At 33.9% G+C, this 23,487-nt stretch overlaps 1 protein-coding gene across 1 annotated transcript; it reads left to right on the top strand.

The window, feature by feature from the left end:
• Positions 1 to 10,806: 10,806 nt before the first annotated feature.
• Positions 10,807 to 21,581, top strand: Cenpw (centromere protein W). The gene is made up of 3 exons (XM_027947383.2): positions 10,807 to 11,090; positions 18,038 to 18,151; positions 20,308 to 21,581. The coding sequence occupies exons 1-3, from the start codon at positions 10,965 to 10,967 to the stop codon at positions 20,332 to 20,334; spliced, it is 267 nt and encodes an 88-aa protein (XP_027803184.1). The 5' UTR covers positions 10,807 to 10,964; the 3' UTR covers positions 20,335 to 21,581.
• Positions 21,582 to 23,487: the final 1,906 nt, after the last annotated feature.

Below are 23,487 nucleotides of genomic sequence, written 5' to 3'. Positions count from 1 at the left end.
AAATTAAACAGCTTCTTCTCAGTAAAAGAAACAATCAATGAGAAACAAGAAAGTCTACATTTTTGAAGCAAATTTTTGCCACACACACAACAGATAGAGCACTAATCTCCAGGATATATAAAGAACTAAAAAACTTAACATCAAAGAAATAAAGAACCCAATCAATAAATAGGCTAAGGAAACGAACACTTATCAGAAGGAAATATACATTTGATCATCAAGTAGAGCATATCTTTTTTAAAATCACATTTTTCTGTTTGTTGTAAAGTATAGGACCACTCTCAATTTTGAGGTCATATCAAACTTGGTAATCTTTTTTACCTACTGAAATTATTTATCTGTAGGGTCTCACAATAATTTTTTTCTACAAATAGCAACTTTTTTCTTCATTTCCAAAATTTTCTTTCTCTTATTCCTAATCTTTAATAACTCCCTTTTGCCTTATATCACTGGAAAGGTCTTCCAACATAATGTTGACTAGCAGCACTGAATGTCTATATTCTCATGTTCTTCTGAATTATAAGGAACTGCTTATAATATTTCAAAATTGAGTTTGATGTCTACAGTGAATTTTGAGAAATAACCTTCACTTTGGAGTTCACTCTAATCTTACTTTGCCTGTTGTTCAATTAAAATACAAGTGTCTGATGAATTTTATGCGAATGTTTTATTTCTATTGAAATATTCATATGATGTTTTTCTCTTTTAGTGTGATATTGTGCTGAATTATATTAATAGCTAGTCCAGAGTTAATCATCCTTACATTACTGGGTAAAATTTATTTCTCAATATAGTGCTAATTTTTTTTGCTAAGATTTTTATTTAGGGTTTTCTGTCTAATTGATATGATCCACCTATAATTTTTCTGTCTTTAATTGCACCTGTATTTTTATATTAATGCTATATTATCTTCATAAAAGATTTAAGTAACACCTTTCATCTGGCTTCTCTTAATATCTTCCCTACTTCTTGTGTTTTTCCCTATAATTAATTTCATTTATTCTGATTGCACTTTAAAAATCTGAGATTCTATATCTTCTGTCAACTCGGGAAGATTCTAAGCCATTTAAAAAAGAATTGCCTTTCATACTCTCCCTTCCCTCCATTTGAAACCCACCTTCAATTTATATTGTAAATTCTCATTTATTCTCAATGCCTCAATTTCTCTTTAGTAGTTTCCAAGGTTTTTACATCTCTACTTCTAGATAATTTCTTTATATCTATTTTCCAGTTCAATAATTCTCTTTAACTTTTATTATATTTAATCATTTTCAAAATGCTGATCTTTAGATTTTTGTTCTATTATCTCATATTTTTGTATATATAATGTTGCTAAATCTTCTGACTGGCTAATTCTGCTTTCCTCTTGATTTTTTAAAATGTGTATGAGTTTTATCTTCTGTTCCTCTTTTTAAAAATCCCTTTAATATTTTAATATATACACTCAATAAAATGTAGTTATTCAATATTCTACCTCACTTTTCACAAAAATAAGAACTTAAAAGACTATTTTAATTATGATTATCTTTCCTACATTCTCATATGTCATTATTTTCCATGATTTAACACCCCCAAATTCCTCCAAGTTGATTATTATTATTTTACAGAATCAAAGTTTGTTTAGATTTACTCACTATGTACAACTGTTTGTGTCCAGTTTCTTATTTCTGGTGTTAATTTCTTTCTTCATGGAAGACATCCTTTAGACAATCTTTCTGAGAAAGATATTGGTGTTAATGCTTGGTTTTTGTTTATCTGAACATGTGTTTTATGTTACCATCACTTCTGAATGATTGTTTGATTATTAAAGTTTAAGTTGAGTATTATTAGATTTTTGGCAGTTTAATTTTTTAGTTCAGTGTCTTTTGGCTTCTTTTGCTACCATAGAGAATTATGTTCTGTTTATTTTTTCTAGCTGGTTTTATAATCTTTCCTTTGTCAATAGCATTTGGCAATTTTTATAACATGTTTTGTAGATTTTGGATTTTTGGCATATTCTGATTTTATTCTCTCGTTCTACTTTTCTCCTCCTGAAAGTCCTACTATTTCTATCCATATTTTAAAAAGTCTCTTCCATCTTGTACATCACTTTATAATTTCTTTAATTTACAATTCATTACTTCTCTATTCTGTGGGCTTAATGTCTTGTTTAATTACATTCAAATACTTTATTGACAGTTCATTTGGATTTTAAAAATATGGCTGGCTTCATTTTTTTTACACTAACAGTTTAAAGTTTCTTCTTTTTAAAAACTTAAAAATCTTTTGCATTCTATATTCAATCATGTCTTTATCTGATGTTCTTGTAAGTCTGTCTCAAATGTCTATTATTTCTCTTGTGCTTGCTGCAGATGTTTAGTTTCTTTATATTGTTTTCTACTTTTGCACTGTAAGTTTATGGAGAGCAGCATAAGGCAGGTGGAGATTACTAGCAGCTAGAATTGGGGAGGATATTACAAGGATATTGTCATGATAATGACAATATGGTGATTTGCTGTGAGTCAAATGTAAGATTTTCTTCTTTTAAAACATGTCTTCACATTTTGGTGTCTGATTATGATTACTGAATTGACCATAAATTTTTAATTGGAAAATATATCTTAAGAGAACATTACATCAATTCACAATGGTAGTACTTGACATAAGTAGACAATCATCTGTTTCATATACATCATGGTAGTTTTATAGTACTCAATGATGATTTGCTGCCATAATAGGAAAGAGGTTTGTATTCTGGACAGCTAATATATAGGGAAATATAACATATAATTAGAGTGTTAGGTATTTCTCCCTTTTAAGATCATATAATTATGTTTACAGATTAAGGAATCACAAATAGTAAGTAATCGAAGTATATTCAGACTCCAACAAAAATCTCCACTCATGCTCACATCTGGTATGACTTCCATAATGCCTCCTGTGGCAGAGATTGCAAATTAGTACATATTCCTTGTTGTTTTTGCTAGGCACATGATAAGCCTAGAATATTAACATCATTTTCTACTTTGATTTACATGTTGGTGTGGTCATGTTTCAGATCTATAGCCGAAGGATCAGAAATGATGTACATGTAACTTCTATTTATTGACTTTACAGAAAGGAGGCCTGTGCTTCACCTCTATCTCCTTCTTTGTGTTTGTTGGACCACAGAAATGCTTGCAGAAGATCAAGTGTTTTTTTTTAAATAGTTCTCAGTAAGAAATAAGACAATTTTATTATTTAGATTACTAGTCTCTCAATATTAAACATTTAGATGAAGTCAATTTTTAAACATAAGCCATTTAACTAGGTTTGATCAAAACAGTCACAACTGGATTACCCCCCCCCCCATTTTATTATAAACTTATTTTTCAAATGAGAAATAATATTGCTAAATTAAATCAATAGGAAATTAGAAAATTTCCCTTAAAATTAGTATTTTCATTTACATTTTGTAATTTTTCTTCCAGCCTTTTCTTCTAAACTTTATTGTTAACACATTTTATTCATTTACAATACTAAGATATATATTTTATAAATTTCTATCTGAGTAGTAAAATCATTATTATAAGTGAGTACTTGGCACTCTGTGAAACTTCATTGATTTAACTGAACTTCTTACGACGTCCTGATTTTGTGCTGTGATAAATCTCATGGTCACCATATACTAAATGTGTGAGTTTTAGGAAGTTACTTCTGTTTTTTTTTCCTTCCTTCTCTGTAAAAATTCTTGGAGTAATAGTACTTAACTGCTATAGTTATATGTGAGTACATGCACACATGCATGTGTGTGTGTGCTGTGCGTGGGTGCACACTCCTGGCCATGAGTTTAGTGTTTAGAGCAGTTCCTGGTACATGGTAAACACACATAAATTATTCAGTTATTTGTTGATAATTTTTATAATAGCCTGAGATTACTGAATAAAATAAACAATGCTTTGTAAGCACAAATTAGTTTTATTTTTCTCCTTTTCTTCTAACTCAGGTAAACTTTTTTTCATCTTAAATAATTGCTGAAAAAAGTCTAAGGTTTAAGCCAATATCTTTCATCAATGCTGGGAAACAGATTTGTATCTCTTTAGCCACCCTATATTTACTATGAAAAGTGGAATAGTCAGGGAGGAAAAGGTGATAAGAAGAGCTACACTTGGCTGAGGTAAAGGATTTGAATTATGAATATTAGCTAAGAGGCCGCACAAGTAAGGTGAAATTTTCCTACACTTCTGGAGTAATTTGTCTTAGAATGGACTACTGAAAAACGAAAACAGCACATTTTCCAAAATTTTGTAAAATTCTGGATCTCACAAATGATGAATGAAGCCATAACAGAGATATTATAAACTAATAAAAAATTTGGGCAACTATATTGCATCTGGAAGATTAATACATTTATTAAAATCATTATTATAATCAACATAATTTTTAGCTCTAATAAAATGTGAAGCAAAAACTCTGGAAAATATGAATCAATCCAAATTGTAGTAATTATTATTTTCATTTTTGTGATGTTTTGCTAATAAGTTTTAAAAAAGCAAGTCAGAAATAATCTTCCAAGTCATTCATTTTACTTAAAATGATTAAAAATGTTAATTCACAGAACTACATTACCTGGTAACATATAACCTAGCACACATCCATATGTGATCATTATTAAGACAACTTATGAAAAGCAAAATCAAATTATTTTTCAAGATTGTGTCAAATACCAGAAAGTATTAATATTTTCAGTTCTTAATGTAAATAATTTTCTTAGAGAAATAGTATAATTAAATATATTCAGTAAAATTGTAAACCATAAACAACATCAAGTAGTCAAAATATGAAAATATCATTTTGAAAGTATATTTATAGCAGAAGATATGAATACCTATAAAGATAATTTTTAAAATTATGCATATTTCCATTATCTCAAAAATTATTTTCACATTTTAATATATTTCCTCTGAGTCTTGTGCATATGCATGCATGCATACATAGGTGTTATTGTCAATATTCTTAGGATCACACTTATTTGCATATAAGTATTTTTCTCTCATTTGACATTAATGTAGATTTCTTACTAGGCTATTAAACATCATTTTAATTAGCTCATAGTAATATTTAATGTATGTACAAAATTATACATTAGACATATTTTTTCAAGTATTCATTATTTTCAAATTTGTGCACAAAATATATTTTGCGTTTAAAATAATTTTTTAGGGTAGATTCTGAAAAACAAATGCAAAAATATAAAAAATATTTTAGCACACGTTAAATACAATAACATATCTGATAGCGTAATGTACTTAAAATAGTTTCTCATGAACACCAACTTCTTGGAGTAGTGTGACCGGACAAAAAGAAATTTTTCAATAATTTTCCTTAAACAAATTTGGTTACATTTAAACAGTAAGTAGCACAATCAAAGGGGCCATTCTTTAAAAATCAGGGCAAAATTTATATTAGAGGAAGGACTGGATTGGATAAAGAAAATGAAGTATTTATGCCTCTTGTATAATTGCTGCTTCCATCCAGATCCTTCCTTACCTATCCGCGGATTCCTTTTACTTTCCCTGGCTTTGGAGTTAAGAACTGTCAGGTCCTTAAGTCACTTTCAATTTTGGCTGAAAGGAATAGAGTTCCAATAGCTTCTTTGTGTTTTTTGACCTTTTGAACCATAAAAACTTAAATTAGTGAAAAATGAGAACACTTTGAAAATTTTGATTGTGATGCAATTTTACAATGTTTTCCTCTGTAACTCTTTAATAAATGAGGGTTGGAATCTATTAAAAATGTAGATATTAAAGAAAAGGAATTCAGTAGGATTTTGATGCTTCTCTTATACTTAAGGACAGTATAACATATTTGCAAACTACAACACCTGGTTCAATGCATTAAATTTTTCACTCTGACTACTTCATTTTGTGTAGAATAGAAATTAGAGCATTCATCCCAGCCCTACCAATTTCATAGCTTTTTTAAGGATAAAACTTAATAATGTATGTTTTCATTATAGGAATAAATAAAATCATTACTTTCATGCTCAACTTAAATATTCTTTTAAGTAAATAAAAATTTAAAACCCCATAAGTTTATTTTCATTGTAAAAGGTATGAAAAATACAGATAAATTGAAAATACTCTTTGAATTCTGTTCTCTGCCTCCTATCTGCCCCAAAACTTTTGGGGGAAAATTACTTGTTAGGATCACCTATTAGTTAATACTTGACCTAACTCTATGGTCAAATATGGCAGCCATTATCTCTATGTGAGTATTTAATATACATGTGAGTAAGCTATATTAAATAAAATTAATATTGTTAGTCACACTAGTCATATTTTAACAAATTTATTGAAGAGAAACCACATATTGCAACTATACTGGGCAGATATCCACCAATAAAGAAACTTTCATATACAACACTGCTCTAGAATTAAGTCCAGGAAGAGAGCATGTGGTAGAAAGAATAATGCTACTGCCATAATATCTATGTCCTAATACTCAGAACCTGAAAAATGCTACCTTACATTACAAAAAATGACTTTGCAGATGTTATTAAGCTATGGAGCTTGAGATGGGAAGATTATCTTCGATTATCTAAAGAGGCCCAATGCAATAAATAACATGGACTCCCTAGAAAGGAAGGCAAGATGTTCAGAGTCAAAAAAAAGAAATTTAATGATGGAAACAGAAATTAGAGTAAGCTCTTTGAAAATGGAGGAAGAGGCCATGAGCCAAAGAATGCAGGTGGCTTCTAGAGGTTGGGGGAAAAAAGCAAGAAAATGAATTCTCCCCTAGAGCCTCCAGAAGGAATGCAGCCTCCTGTTGCCATGACTTTAGGACTCATGACTTTCAGAACTGTACAACACTATGTTTGCTTTGGTTTAAGACCTTATGTTTTTAGTAATTTGTTACATTAGCAACAGAAAACTAATACACATGACAATTGGTATTCCTATTCCTCTCTTAATGGACATTACTTATCTCCAGTTCTTTTTGTTATAAATAAAATGGCAATAAGAGTTTTTAATATGCAGAAGCATATACTAGATTATGAAAAATGAAATACAAGAGAAAGCCAGGGATTTCAGGCCAACAGGGATATGTGCAGTTTATGTTGATGATTTGCTTTCAGTAAAACACAATGAAAATGCCTGATTTGTTGCATTTAAAAATGCTTATATCATGATCAATTTCTAGCTCACAATAAGGTTAGAGAGCTAATTATATGTTTGTGTGTGAACTTGAGGGGGCGGGTAATTAAAACGGCTGTTGTGTGATCAAGAGAAAGACAAAAATGTCTTTGTGAGCCTCAGAAATCAAATGTGACAGGGAGCAGTTTTCTTCACAGACACAAGTCCCTCCGTTTTTAATCTTCATTTGAAGAGTGCTGTTGGGAAATAATGTGCCTTCAAGACCCCAACAATTTTCACTCCTGGTACTTCAGTGGAATTGCTGTCTGTTTCAAGAGAATTATTGCTTACTGATCATGGCCTGGCAAACAATCACTTATAGTTTAATGCCTATACAGATCCTCAGCACCAATCTAAATTTGTTCAAAACAATTTGTGTAACTGCAATAGCCAGTGGTAAATTGTTCAGAACAAATTATTTCTCTTTACCCTATTATTTTAATTTTTCCCTTTAAAAATCTCCTCCTTCCCCTTGACAGAAAGAAAACTCATTAGGATTCTAATTAAATCTGTGTCTCCTGATTTGAAAATCTGAATCAAAATGGTCTCTGCTTTTATTTTCACATCATTTATGATTTCTTGGTTCACACTGGTCATTGCAGGTACTTCATTTTTTTTTTTTTTTTGAGATGGATGGAAACTGGAGAGGTTTGAGGGAAAGAGTGACATAATCTAAGCTAAATATGGCTCTTCTGTTGAAGATAAATAGGAACCAGCTGAGACACAGTTAGGAGAGTGTTGCAATAATCCAAGCATCCAAGTGAGAAACAATGGTGGCTTGGACAAGGGTGGTAGTAGATATAGCGCAATGTGACCAGATAGGTTAAGTAAAGCTGACATGTTTGCTAAAAGATTGAATGTGGGAGTGAGAAGCAGGAAGCCCAAGCTGATTCCAAGATTTCTGACTTGAGAAATTTAAAGGACAGAAGTACCGTAAGTTCTGATAGGAATGATGGTGGAAGGAACAGTTTTGGGGTTTAGGGGAAGATCAAAGGCTAATTTTGGTCATATTACATTTAAGATGATATTTAGTTTCAGTCCAGTAAAGAACTGAGTATGCATGTCTGAAATTTAGGAAAGAAAATAATCAGGAGATGTAAATTTTGATCTTATAGCCATTTTGGAGGATATCACATAAAGAATAAAAGCAGAGAACAAATGTGAAGAATGAGTCAAGGAGTACGCAAAGATTTAGATTTCAAGGAGACAAGAAGAAACCAGAAAATGAGACCTATGGGCCAAAAGATAGGAAGAAAACACAGAGAGAATCACATCCAATTAAATAAAATGTTTGAAGGAAAGAATCACAAAATCAAATAAATACCCCTGATTGGTCAAATAAACTGAAGTCAGGGAACTGACTATGATGGTCTGGATATCAAGTGTCCCAAAAAGCTTCTGTGTTAATTCAAAAACACTCAGAGGTGAAATGATTGGATTATGAGATATGTAACCTAATCAGTCCTTTCAAGTTTGAATGAACTAACTGGGTGGAAACTGTAGGCAAGTGGGAAATGGCTGGAGGATGTGGGTCACTGGGGGGCTGAAAGGGTTCATCTTCCCTGTGGTCCCTTCCATTCTCTCTCTCTGCTTCCTTGCTTTCACAAGGTAAGCAGCTTTACTTTGACACATATTTCCACCATAACATTCTACTTCACCTTAGCCCAGAATAATGCAGTTGGTCAACCATGAATTAAACTAAACCTCTGAAATCATAAGTCCCCAAATTAACTTTACTTCCTCTAAGTTGTTCTTGTTAGGTATATTTGTCACAGCGATGAAAAAGGTAACATACTGACCACTGGATTTTAAAGTGTTATATTATTTGTCATTTTAATCAAACTAGTTTGAGAGAGATGTAAAATGCTCTGATTTCATTGGCTTCAAAAGAGAGTGGGAAAAACATAAGTTTTGATATCAGATTTGAGCAACTGTTTCTAGTTTTTTTTTGTGTGTGTGTAAGGGAAATACTGAACAGAGCCAAGTGTGAGTTTTTAAAAGATTGAAGATATAGCATGTGTGTATGTATGTTGATGGAAAAATTCATCAAAGAAGGACAATTCATGAAGCAGAAGTGATGAGAGAACTGCTAGGGAAACATCCTTAAATAGGGAGAAGGCTTGAATCTAGGGCACAATGGGAGTGGGATGCATTTCGTACATGGGAACAAATGGAGGTTAGGTGAGTAGATGTAGTGAAAACATGCAGAAACTCCTTACAGTTACTTGATTTTTCAGTGAAGCAATGCTATCAACTGAAAATGGGGATGGAGTAGGAAGTGTAGGGAGGTTTGAGGAGAAAATGCATGACACTGTTATTTAAGAGGATGGTTGCACAAAATGCCTTAGAAATATCCAAGGATTTCAGCAATACTTAGAGCTCATGCCAGTGGACATGAATTTAATTTGAAACAGGACACAGGAGTATGTATGTGGTCTTCTTAATCCATTATTAGTCAGAAAGCCTGCTTAGGCAGGGTTGAGATTTGTCGGGGGAGTATGAGAAAATGAGTGAATGACTAGAGAGTTGGGGAGAAATGTAAGGGAGCATAATGACATACAATCGACTGCCAAAGGGAAGAGAAGGCACAAGGTGGGACTGGGGCATCAGAGGGACAGAGGTATGGGAGCGACAGAAAAGAGAGAGGGCAGTAATCCTAGTGGTATCTAAGAATTGTATTTGGGATTCTGAAGAAAGAAAGTTCAAAAGCTGGAGATGAGGTTGAAGAATAAGATGTTTGCATTGAGAATATAGAAGAGTAAAATATTTGTAACAATAAGGATTAGTGTATGATCACAGGCATGAGAGGCTTATAAGGGGTAAGAATAGTGGAAGGATCATCTGTGTGGATATTTGGAACATAATAATTATTATACCATTACTGTTAGAGGTCATTATAATCATGTTGGTTCTCAAAGGATGGACCTCATACCAGCAGTATCAGCGCCTCCTGAATATTTGGTAGAAATACAAATAATTGAGTTACATTCACATGTAGTAAATCAGAAAATCTGGACTTAGGGGACTATGAATGTTTTAACAAGCTCCCTGGGTGGTTCTGACGCAAATGTAACTTTGAGAACTACTTTTAAGGTAGCGCAGAAGATGTAAACTTTAGATTCTTGAAGAAATAAATTAGTATTTAAACTATACCTGAGAATTACTGCAAGGCTCAATGGGAGGGTTCCTAAAATGAAAGGGAGCAGCATTTGTAAAGAAAAACTAGAAACATGAAAAGAGATAAGGCAAGATCAAACAAAATTATGGAAAGGTGAAAACAGTTAACTGTTCATTTTAGATGACCAGGCCTTGCTAGGAAGGGACTGGTTCTTAAGGAATCCTGATAAAAACACCACTTTTTTTCCCCCATTCATCTACTTTTTAGTCCATTGGTACTAGGTTCAGTTTTAGAGGAAAAGGTTGAAGAACAAGTGTAGCTGCCCTGGCATACCAATTAATCTCTTCCTAATTTCTCATCTTTTTTAGGGAACCTAGAAGAAGCCATTTGGATGCAGAACCGATTTCAGCAAGCTCTGCACTTTATTGTCTTTATGGAGCACCCGGGACCCGCCCCCGTGGGCGTTTCCCACCTAACCGCCGGCGCTTCCGGCGGCGGAGCGCGCGTGGCTGACGTCATTGTGGAGCGCCGTGGGCTCTCAGTTGGCGGCGGATTTAAACGGCCGAACGCAGTCTCCGGGACCCAGGCAGCGTTAGAGCGTTGTAGTTCTCCTTACTTCCTCAGTGTTGGTTAGCTTGAACAGACCTCGAGAGGACCTCGGCAGCTGAGGCGGCTGGTGCCCGAGCGGGAGAATGGCGCTTTCGACCACGGTCTCCCAGAGGAAGCAGATCAAGCGGAAGGCTCCCCGAGGCTTTCTCAAGCGCGTCTTCAAACAACGGAAGCCTCACCTTCGTCTGGAGTCGCGTGGAGATTTACTGGTGAGAGTTCATCCTTTCTCAGCTGGGAGTGGGGCCGGGGGAAGTAAGAGAAAATGGCCTCAGCCATAGTTGCTTGCTCCAGGCCGGTGTTTCAGGCATTTCCAGCCTTAACGAGGCAGCTTTGCCCCTGCCGGAACGTCCGTTCTTACTCGTGATGCCTGGTTACACTGGCATTCTCCAGAATATGGATATCTGGAACTTCTTAAAGGAACGCTGTCAGGAACATCAGCTCAAGGAGAAAACTATCCGTTGTCGATGTTTAGGAGTACCATTTGGCATTGTGATTTGCTTCTTTGAGAAGACTATGAATGATATACCCTTGAAATCGTTTGAAATTCAGAATGGGTCATATTTTTTTTGTGTGTAATTATTGTGAGAAGCATTTTTAAGCTCCTTCCCTCTTCTCTGCCTTCTTCGCTCCCTCATTTTTTTTTAATGTTAATCAAACTCATTGCCCTATTTCCTCTATAGTAGGCTGTTTACTAAAGAACTCTGATCCCAAAGGGCACCTGTGAGTTCATTTTTTAGACAATTAATATAATGCTTGTTAGTTCAATTTTTACGCCAGCCCATTAAAGCCTGTTTAACTGACCCATATTACATGAAGCATGATGTTTTCCTAATAAGTAGCCTCAAACAAATCACTGTATGATGTTTCTGCTTGAAGTAAATTTAGTTTCTGTGTTGAATACTTGGAATACATATTCCTCTAGCAGAATGAACACTATTCCTCCAGGCTTAAACCATAGGAAGCACTTCCTGAGTCTTGTCATAAGAACTTTTTGTGAGTAAAGGAGCCATCATAAGTGGACATTTAATTTCCAGAAGATCAAGGTACAGAATTCTGGATAACAAAGGCATACAGCACAGATACTCTTCAGCATGCACTATTCCACCTGTTTTTAAATTTAATTTTTTTTTTCAACCTCCCCTTTTCTCTCTAGCCTCTCAAAATTCTCCACTGACTTTCCATCTGTTGCCTTCTTTAAGGGAGTCTGTTTTTTTTCTAAACTATTGTAACATTGTCTCCACTTTTCTCTAATTTAGTCTTTAAAGCCTTTGGCAACCTTTCCTCCTGTTTTAGTAATTTTTTTATTTTATTTTATTTTTTTCTGTTGTGACTAAAAGACTTGACCAGAACAATTTTATGGGAGAAAAAGTTGGCTCCATTCTTTGGGGATCTAGGTGAGGCTGAACATCATAGCAGAAGTGTGTGGAGTAGGGAAGCAGCTCACATGATGATTATCAAGCTGAGAGAGACTCTAGTTTCCAGATGCAAAATATATTCCCCACAGACACTTCCCTAATGACCTGCTGCCTCTAGCCCCACACCCCACCCATCTTCAATCTCTAGTCTATCAGGAGATTTGGTTCAGGCTTTTGGTAACATAATAATTTCTTTTCCAAACCTTCTTGCATTGTCTCATGTGATCTTTTGGGGGACACCTGACATTCAAACCATAACAACCAGCTAGAAAAGTACTACTTCTAATATCTTGTGCCCCCATTTTTGTTCTTTGTTAATATTCTATAAGAAAAGGCAGTACATGCTGTTGTGTTCCATCCCTCCCCTTTGGTGGTAGTAGAGATGGTACAAATGGGCTGAATTAAGATGAAATTGACTTTCAATACAATTTTAGGTGGTTTAGTCTGGATTTTTTACAGGGACTTTGGAATGGTGGGGGGAAAATGTATCTCATCAAGGATATTCAGGAATCTACCAACTGGTGCAGACGGTTTGGAGGAATTTCTCAAGTAGTCAGCTTCTTAATGTCTACTCTTTTCTGCCCCAGAGTAACCATGGACAGATGGGCTCCATGGTGGGGTGGGATAAAGTTGGCATTGGAAGAGAAAAGGGAGTGGAAATTCCAAGCCTAGGCAGTGGTGGGGAAAAGAAAAGTCTTGTGGCCACTAGCTATTCTCAGGTGGTATGCATGTTTTTTGTGGTGTTCATTAAAACAGTTCTCCTTCTCTGTATTGTATATGGCATGCATCAACCTGCTTTCTTCGTTTATGTGTCTCTGCTTACCATTGACACTTCATAATCTTACCCAGCAGGTGTCCCACATTAACTATGAAATGTTATACAATTAAAGCAGTCTGTTTTGATCTCTTTTTCTGAATATGAACATCAATTAAGAATATATATTATACAGTTTAGCTACTGGGACGATTAACACTGTTCTTTAGAAGTTTCATATGCTGATATTGGCTCCTAGTGTAATATGCAGTTCTTGAGAGGAAAAAACATATCTATCACCCTTTATTTTTTTTTAACAGAAAACTGTCTATTTTTATGTGCTTTTTAACATGATATTTATTTTATTTTACACATACTTATTCTGCCTGAAGATGTCTTCACCCTTCATTTGGCAAACTGTAATTTTTTATATATATATATAGAGAGAGAGAATTTTAATATTTATTTTTTAGTTTTCGGCATTTGTATGTGGTGCTGGGGATTGAACCTGGGCCACATGCATGCCAGGCGAGCGCGCTACTGCTTGAGCCACATCCCCAGCCCAAACTGTAATTCTTTTAAACTCTAATTCAAATGCTACTTTTTCAGTGAAGCCACCTTAATCTCCTTAAATGGAATCAAATTTAGCTTCCCTTTTATTATTTGCTGTCATACATTTGACTGATTTTTTTTCATGGGTTTTATTTACCCACTAATCTGGAAACTTGAAGTGAGAACTTTTTGAATTCATAGTGTTTAGCACAATGCCTTGAAAATTCCAAGTGCATTGATAATATTGGAAATACATGGTACCTATATTTGGATTGATATAGATTTTAGCAATTTACTCAAAGTTTCTTTTTCTTAACAGTTTTTCTGTACTGGCTTTTTGTTATTTTGTATGTATTATGTGTTACTTGATTATTTAACATCTGTTAAATTTAAATGAATCATTCAGTTTTCTAATGGTTCACTTAATTTTTAGATTTATCATAGAATGCCCTGCAAATATTTGGGGGCTATGGTTTATATAAAATTGAAAAGTGCTGGCTGGGTGTGGTGGTGCACACCTGTAATCCCAGTGGCTTGGGAGGCTAAGGCATAAGCTCAAACCCGGCCTCAGCAAAAGGGAGGTGCTAAGCAACTCAGTGAGACCCTGTCTCTAAATAAAGTACAAAATAGGGCTGAAGATGTGGCTCAGTGATCATTTGCCCCAGAGTTGAATCCCTGGTGGCCCCCCACCCCACCCCCCAAAAAAATATTGAAAAGTGCTACGATAAAGGGAGAAAGAAGTCAGGCTGACCCAGGCTTTTGGTCAATTGAGACTGTAAAGAAATGGAAATATTTTCGTAGGTTGTCTTTTGATTTACCATTACAGCAAGCTGATTTTTTCAAAGTAAATTAATGATGTAAAAGTTTGTCTTTTTAAAATTTGGATACCTAACTAAATTCCTTGAAACTAGTTTTTGTTCTGACTATTTAAAAAATTAAGCTGTAGTTCATTTCAGTGACTCAGTTGAATTAACTATTTGATTTCACGGATATAGGTTGCTTTAATTTTTGTGTGTGTGTGTGTGTGTGTGTGTGTGAGAGAGAGAGAGAGAGAGAGAGAGAGAGAGAGAGAGAGAGAGATCTAAAAAGGAATGCTGTTTAGCTCGTGGACGTGAAGAGGAAGAGGAAAGTACATGACATCAAGAATACTAGCATGATCTCAATATGGTTTAGTTGGTTTTCTTTTTTTTTTTCCCCCCCTTAAAGTTTCTTTTCTTTTTCTCCTTATTTGGGGATATATGGAGGGATCTTTTGGTCGTGTAAGAATAATTTGTTACTTGCCTTGTATTAGGAAGTGGACTGAAGGTCACTTGGGAAACAACATTGATAAGGACAGGAGTAGTTCTTGCACTTATAATACATTGGAGAAGAAAGTTAAGTGTGAAATTAATGTATAATATAGTATGTGTGGTGATAGGAAGTAAGGGTGCAATCATTGATCTGTATAATCTTCCATATTACGGAAGTTGGGCTTTCAGGGCAGTCTACCCACCAAAAGAATTTTTGGAGGTAAGGATTCATTGGAATTCTAAAAGAACTTCAGAAGATTTAGTGTAAAACTGAGAGCTGAGACAAATCAGAGGTGAAACTGGAAAGGCCAGTTCAACTAGAGTGGAGTGTTAAGGGATATAGAATTTACCCTGAGGGCATCTGGAAGCTATTTATTTTTAAAAGTGAAAAATAAGATTAACAGATGAAATTGTGCTGTATTATGGAAGTGTTTGTTTGTTTGGCTTTATACATACTATTTAAATGCTGTACCATGGAGCTATATCCCAAACCCCGTGGAGTATTTTTGCTATAAAAGGAGATGGAATATCTTTGGAAGTTTAAAAAAAAATTAAATTTCATGGTAAAATGTAGAGTTAGAATTGTAGTGTTTTGCCTCAGGGTACTTTGAAAATCCACGAAGACAATGTGTCAAGTACAAGAAAAATATTATCTTCCATAGGTTCTTCATCTTATTAAATTTAAATTTCTAAACTCCTGTTTTCTTCATATACCATTGGAATACTCTTAAACACCTAATAACAATTCAGAGGTGTAACATTATCTAATTGACATTTAGTGAACTCTGAGGAAGTATTTGTGTGCTGTACACAAGATGATGAACATTAAGTATTGTATATGAATTGTTCTAACTGCAGAGATTGTGCATTATGATGAAAATAACAACAGAAGTTATATGTTAAATGTACTATCTTGGGCTGGGGATGTGGCTCAAGCAGTAGCGTGCTCGCCTGGCATGCGTTTGGCCCGGGTTTGATCCTCAGCACCACATACAAACTAAGATGTTGTGTCCTCCGAAAACTAAAAAATATTAAAATTCCCATTCTCTCTCTCTCTCTCTCTCAAAATAAATAAATATACTATCTAGACTACAAATCAGTACAACCACTCTGGAAAGCAGCATGGAGATTCACCAAACTGGGAATGGAACCATCATTTGACCCAGCTATCCCACTCCTGGGTTTATACAGAAAGGACTTAAAAATAGCATACTACAGTGACACAGCCACATCATTGTTTATAGCAGCACCATTCAGCACAATAGCCAAACTATGTAACCAGCCTAGATGCACTTCAACAGATGAATGGAAAAAGAAATTGTGGCATATATACGCAATGGAATATTACTCGGCCATAAAGAATAATGACTTTATGACATTTGCTGGTAAATGGATGGATCTGGAGTTTATCATGCTAAGTGAAATAAGCTAATCCCTCAAAACCAAAGGTCAAATGTTTTTGTTGATATGTGGAAGCTAAACCACAAGGGTTGGGGTTTGGAAGAGAATAGAATTTCAGTGGTTTTGACAAGGGGAATGAAGGGAAGGTAAGGGGGATAGGAATAGGAAAGACAATGGGATAAATCTGCTATAAATTTCCTATGTACATATATGAGTATACCACAGTTAATCTCAATATCATATATATTCACAAGACTGGGATTCTAATAGGATATAGTCCATGTTTGTATAAATATATCAGAATAGATTCTATTGTCATGTATATCTAAAAAGAAAAACAAAATAAAAAGGATACTAACTGGATCCAAGTTGCTAATGCCCTCAGGCACCTTGCAGAAGCAAAGAATGGGAAAGGTGTGAACAGTAATATAAAGGAGCATTACATATGATCCTAGAGGGAGGATTGAGATAGGACTTCAGTGCACCCTTTATTCTCTCTTGCTTGAGCTGTATGTATTTTACCTGTTTTCAAGGTGTGTGCATACAGATTGAGTAGCACTTTTTTGGTTTTAGATCTCTATTTTGAGTAAAATTAGTAATGTTAAAGAGCATATTCAGATAGTGAGATTTTATATATATATGCATATATATGTATATATATATGCATATATATATATGCACACACATGTATTTTATATATACAATTTAAAATGTAAGCATTTATATATGTGTATATATAAATATATATGGGACATATATAAGAACATGATATAAATCTGATGATATATGTGTTTTGCTTATATGTAAATTTTGTTTCTGTAAGAATATATAAGAAACTGGCTAAGGATGATGTGAAAGAGTGACTTACTTTTGACAGTCTATGCTTTTATATTTTTTATTTTGTACTGTTATTTGGAAATAATTACAGACTCACAAGTAGGTGCAAAAATGGTACAGAGTTCCCATGTATCCTTTACCCAATTTTCTACAATTTCTTACACAATTAGAACCCTTTAAGCTTTTGAATTTTGTACTGTTTGTATTATCAAATAGTTTTTTAAAAAGGAGGTTTAAAGATTATTAATTGTAGGTATGATTATTTTATGAAATTCACAGATAAGTAGGTTGACTTTGGCATGTAATTTTGTACTTCAACATTCTTTAGAAATTTTAGTTATTAATATATTTTTAAATAAATTTTTGTAATTAAATATCTGGCTAAGATATCTTCTTAGATGTCTCATAGTGAATTAAGAGTTTTGATTTAACATTTTCTGGAAATTTAAATACATTACAAGTTTAAGTTTATTTGAAATCAGAAGTAGGACTCTAAGTTTTGCTATATAGTGATGCTTTTCAAAGATGTTGTCTGTGGCCTTTGGTCTACCTTATATATAGCCTTGTTTCTTATATTACAATGACTACCTCTATGGATGAAATCTAAGATTGAGTTATATTAAACTGGTTTCTATTTAGCTTTGTAGTTACTTGACTTAACTATTAGTAGCAAATAATAGAATAAATTTTGACCAGAAACTTTATATAATCTTGAAATCTGTCAGAAATTTCTTTGCAGTGATTTCAATTTTCCCTGTTTTATTTTCCAGCTTTGTTTTGAGGTTTGAATGACTTATGAATGAAACCTCTTATAGAGAAGATTGTATTTTTGAAAGTCATTTTGGAATATTATTTCAAACACATTAGTGTTTGAGCTTAAAAATTGATTTGGATTTTCTCTTTTAAAGGTTCATTTGAACTGTTTACTCTTTGTTCATCGATTAGCAGAAGAGTCCAGGGCAAATGCTTGTGAGAATAAATGTGGAGTCATTAACAAGGATCATGTAGTGGCTGCAGCAAAGGTAAAATCGAATTTCTTTTCTTGAGTTAGAATTAACTTAAATAGGGCTCGGGATGTGGCTCAAGTGGTAGTGCGCTCGCCTGGCATGCGTGCAGCCTGGGTTCGATCCTCAGCACCATATACCAACAAAGATGTTGTATCCACCGAAAACTAAAATAAATAAATAAATAAATATTAAAAATTCTCTCTCTTTAAAAAAAAAAAAAAAAAGAATTAACTTAAAAAATACCACCTGAGTCATTACCTCTGCCTGATTAAGGTACCTTTTTCAGCTTTGTTGTTTAAGTTGTTATTTGACTTTTCATATTGATGGATTTTTCATACACACACACACACACAGATGTACATAATATGTATATTATGGATTTCTGATGGCAAGTTTAATGGCCACCATTTTATCACTAAATGGGAGAAAGTGAATGTTTGTTTGTTTGTTTGGTAATCTGTGGGCAAACAAACTTTATAACCTTGAAATTTGTCGAAACTTTTTTATTTTAAGTTTCCTGAATTATTTTCTAGCTTTGTTTTGAGATTTGATTGATTTACAAATTAAATCTCTTACAATCAGAGAAGATTGCATTTTATTGGTATACCTTTATAATGTTAGAATATGATGCCTAGGACAGAATTTCCCAGATATGTTCCTGAGAACCTTCTTTCCAAAAGATGTTTATAGATGCCCCACCTCATAAGCTTCTGTTCAGAAAAGTGAATATACCATATCTCCTTTATTAGTCACAGTGTTGTTTATATGTAGAGCTTTTCTATAAGAATCTGCAAGAAACTGGTCACTGTAGTTGATGGGATGGTGTAGAAGAGAGAATTAGTTTTGACAGATTACCTTTTTGTTGACTTTTTATAGATTTTTATTTTGAAATAATTGTAGACTAACAATGTGCAAAAATAGTTTAGTGCTCCATGTACCCTTTACCCATTTCCCACAAATGCCAACATCTTATATAACTATAGTTCTATAAAGTTATGAAAGGTTATGAGAAATGTACCAATATAAAACTTGCTGAACTCTGTTCAACTTGCATTTTATAAATTTATTTGAGTACATATAAATATTTAGCATTTTGTAAGTTCACTTGAGTACATGATGCTTTCTTTTCTGCTGTCTGTATTAGTAGAATTGCTGGTCTAGATTGTAGACCTATTTGAGGGCCTCTTTGGAAGCCTTGGAGCGTGCATGATCTGTCAATTTTTAAAGAGGCTTTTTATGGGGCTGGGGATGTGGCTCGAGCAGTAGCGCGCTTGCCTGGCATGCATGGGGTGCTGGGTTTGATCCTCAGCACCACATAAAAGTAAAATAAAGATGTTGTGTCCACCGAAAACTAAAACATAAATATTAAAAAAAAATTCTCTCTCTCTCTCTAAAAAAAAATAAATAAATAAAAAGAGGCTTTTTATGTTCTCTTGCTATTACAAACATTCCACTGTTAAGAGTCACAATAAACTTTTCCCCTCTGAAAGGAAAGCAAGAACTCAGAGCTTAAAGATGTGCATGTTTAAATTTAGGTTTGTTTTTATTAATAAACTATATAAGTGTACCTAGCCAAAACAGTATCCAAGTTCTTTTTTTTTCTTTTCTTTTTTTTAAGTTGGGAGACCAGTAAAGATCTTATTTTGTCTTATTTCTGTCACAGTGAAGTGTTTTGAAAATTGTCTACTTACTAGGCTGTTCAATAGAAGATGATCGGTCTTGGTCTCCAACTGATATAATTCTAACCCAGATGTGAGAAATTTTACTTGGTTAGAGGATTTGTGCTACTTTATTGTTGTGAAATACCTGATTTGTAATAGCTTTTTGAGGTTTAGAGCATTCTCTATATCCTTCTATCACCAATTTCTAAAAACCTCAAGTTTGAGAACATTAATCTGTATCCTTTTACAAGACAATTGAAGATATTAACAGCTAGAGGTAATTAGTAAGACCAAGTTTTGAGGATGTAAACATGTTTTACATTCAATGAGAGAAGTAGACTAGTTTAGAGGAATTTAAGATTATTATAAGAAAAATATTCCCTAATTACCTTCCGAACTGGCTTTTAAAAGTGAGAAAAAGACTTGTATATTGCTCACAAAGGGCTATGAGGAATTATGTTTTGTTTTCTGTAGGTATAATATGAATTTTCATTTTTTTCCCTTCCATAGGTAATTCTAAAGAAGAGCAGAGGTTAAAAGTCAAGGAACGTGTTCTTGAAAATTACATGAAATGCTGTTTTAGGTGGTAACAAGTCATTAACATATTTTTTATGTATGGATTTATTCTTGGGTTATTAAAATATTGACTAGATGGGGAATGTCTGTTTTTTTGCTGGCATTGAAATATCTCAAACACAGAGGACTATTTTACATTTTTTAAAAATCTATTTTAAGAGAACCCTAGTTCTTTTTACTTGTTTTGTTCTTATAAATGTTTTAACTATCAAACATGAAATCTGACTGTTTTAAGTGGCTTGAAGAGATGCACTTCATACAATTAAGTTTATATATTTAGATTTAACCACAACTGTGCAACAAATTTAATTTCTACAGAAGGACAATATGGAGTCAGATCTAGGTACATTTTAAATGTGTTTTTCCCCCCAGTGCTTTCACAAAGCAATACAGTCTACTTTTTTGTTATGTCAATAGTAACAATATAATTATCTGAAAGATTGTAAACATCACTTGGGTTTTTTCAAAACACATCTCCTTCTCCAAACCAAAAATAGAAATTCTGGATCAAATTGAGTTATTTTCTTCAAATTGTGTGGATTTAGTAGATGGGATATTTCCTCCTCTAAAATCATTTAGAAGTTTATTGCATATCATCCAATAGTGGTTATTATTATTTAACTTTTTGAGCTCATTATAGATTCCAACTTGAAGCTACAAAGGTGTAGTACAAAGAGGACCCATGTATTCTATACCCAGTTTTCCCAATGGTTATGTCTTACATACTGACAGTATATCACAACCAGGAATTTTTTTTACAAGTAGTGTGTTTATAATTCTACACCATTTTATCATGTGTAGATTCATATAACTACTACCATAATCAATATATAGAACTATGTCATTACCACAAAATCTTCCTGATGCTGTTCTTTTATAGTTACACCTGGCCCACCATGTCTTCCACCCTGGCAAACATCCCTAACTCCTGGCAAGTACTAACTGTTCTTCATCTCTGCAATTTTGTAATTTTGTGTCATATAAATGAAATTACATAAGAGATGATCTTTGGAGAGGTTTTTTTTTTTTTAAAAAACTCAGTATAGTGATTCATTCATTGAAGTTGTCACATTTTGGTAGTTCCTCTGTGTTCCCAAGCGATTTTTCATGGTGTGAGTATATCACAGTTTAACTGTTTACTTATTGATCGGTATTCCGTTTTTTTCCCCCCAGTTTTGGGCTATTAAAAATAAAATTGTTATGAACAATTGTACAGTTTTTATACATGTATCAATTTTCATGTCTCTGGGATAAATGCCTGGCAATTTGATTGCTGGGTCAAATGGTAAATATATGTTTAACTTTTAGAAAAGAAATCACCAAACTATTTAGAATGGCTGTATCATTTTATATTTCTATTAATAGTATATAGAAGATCACTGTCTTTAAGTTCTCATAAACATTTACTATTGTTAATTTTTTAAATTTTAGTTATTCTTACAATTTTAATTTGCAGTTTTGTAATGGCTTATACTCGTTTTAGTTGTGCTGCTGAAACAAAGTAGTATAAAGTGAGCAGCTTATAAACAACAAATTTACTTCTCAGTTCTCATTGTTGGAAGTCTGAGATCAGTGTGTCACCATGCCTAAATTAACACTTGTGTTCTGGTTTTCTTAGAGTTTTGAAATATTTTGAAAAGTTCTCAACATAAAGTTGCTTCTTCATTAGTTTTTGTTTAGATGAGATGCCCCCCACTGGCCAAAGCTCCTGTTAATGCAGGAATATGCCGAGGTCAAATGTTTAAATTATGAGAGCTGTAAACTGATCAGTCCATCCTAGTTTCAGTGGATTGTTAATTGGGTGGAAGAAGTGTGTGTGTGGATGCTTTGAAAGGGTTGTTCTTGCTGTGGCCCCTTCTTCCCCCATTACCCCCCTCTCTCTCTCCCTGCTTCCTGATCCTGCCATGAGCTGGGTAGCTTTCTCCCACACAACCCTTCCCCCATGATGTGCTACCTCACCTTGGGCCCAGATCAGTGTAATCAGCTATCTATGGACTGAGATCTCTGAAACTATGAACCCCAAATAAACTTTTCCTACTCTTTTAAGTTTTTCTTGTGGAGTATTTTGTTCACAATGACAAAAAAAAAAAGTTGAATAAAACAGTTTTGTTTAATGATGGTATATATTAAGCAAAAAATTTCACTTTGACATTGGAACTAAGACATCCTGTTAGAAAATTGCTACTCTTGGGATGTACTTATAAAATGATTTCCCAGAAAGTGACATTGGGAAGATGGTGGACTAGGAGGTCTCAGTGCTCATGTGTTCCCCGTAGAATAAAACATAACAAACAATATTGTTGAAATTATCTTTGGAAAAACTTCATTGTATAATGAGGAACTTTCAGCAACTCCTAGCACAAAAAAGGATGGCAAAAATAAATAGTATAGAAGATCTTATGTATGTTCTAACATTCACTAACCCAGGATAACTTGTCACCAAGAAGAATCTCTTCTACATGACCTCTCTCTGCAAGGCAGAACAATAGCAGGAAGATCTGGCAGCACTTGTCATTGCAGTGAACATCTGCCACTTTTACCACCAAGGACTTTGAAGTCTGCCAATGATGATCCCAGCTATTGCACCTGCTCACAACACACACTGCTATGCAACTTTGCCCTCAACCTTTTAGGAATAGCCATTGATGAGCCACCCAAGGGCCTGACTTGCTGTGCTTCTGTCTCCATGCAGTTGTACGTATATCCTGGAGCTCAGGTTGCATCCTGCATGCTTATACTCAGAACCCTAGCTCTGAGGCCATTTTGTGGAAGGCTGTATCTCTGATACCGATGCCACTGCTACAGAAAGCATGCCTGTGTCCCAGTGTCCTAGTCATTGCATACACCCTTTGCAGTTTACTTAAAATACCTGATATAACAAACATTGTGTAAATAGCTATGCTGGATTGTTTAGGGAGTAAGGTTAAGAAAAAAATTCACATGTTAAGTACATGTGCAATTTTTTAAGAAAATATTTTCAATCTTTCAGGTTGAATTCACAGATGTAGAACCTGTGGATACATTGGGCTGACTATAATCATGTCAGATGTAAATGGATTAAATCCAGTCAATCAACATAGACAGGATTAAAAACAAAATAAGTTGGTGATATAT

This window comes from Marmota flaviventris, chromosome 6, assembly GCF_047511675.1.
Source record: "Marmota flaviventris isolate mMarFla1 chromosome 6, mMarFla1.hap1, whole genome shotgun sequence".
In the NCBI taxonomy this organism is placed as follows: Eukaryota; Metazoa; Chordata; class Mammalia; order Rodentia; family Sciuridae; genus Marmota; species Marmota flaviventris.
The sequence above is the reverse complement of the archived record's forward strand: the minus strand, read 5'-3'. Positions and strand labels throughout refer to the sequence as shown.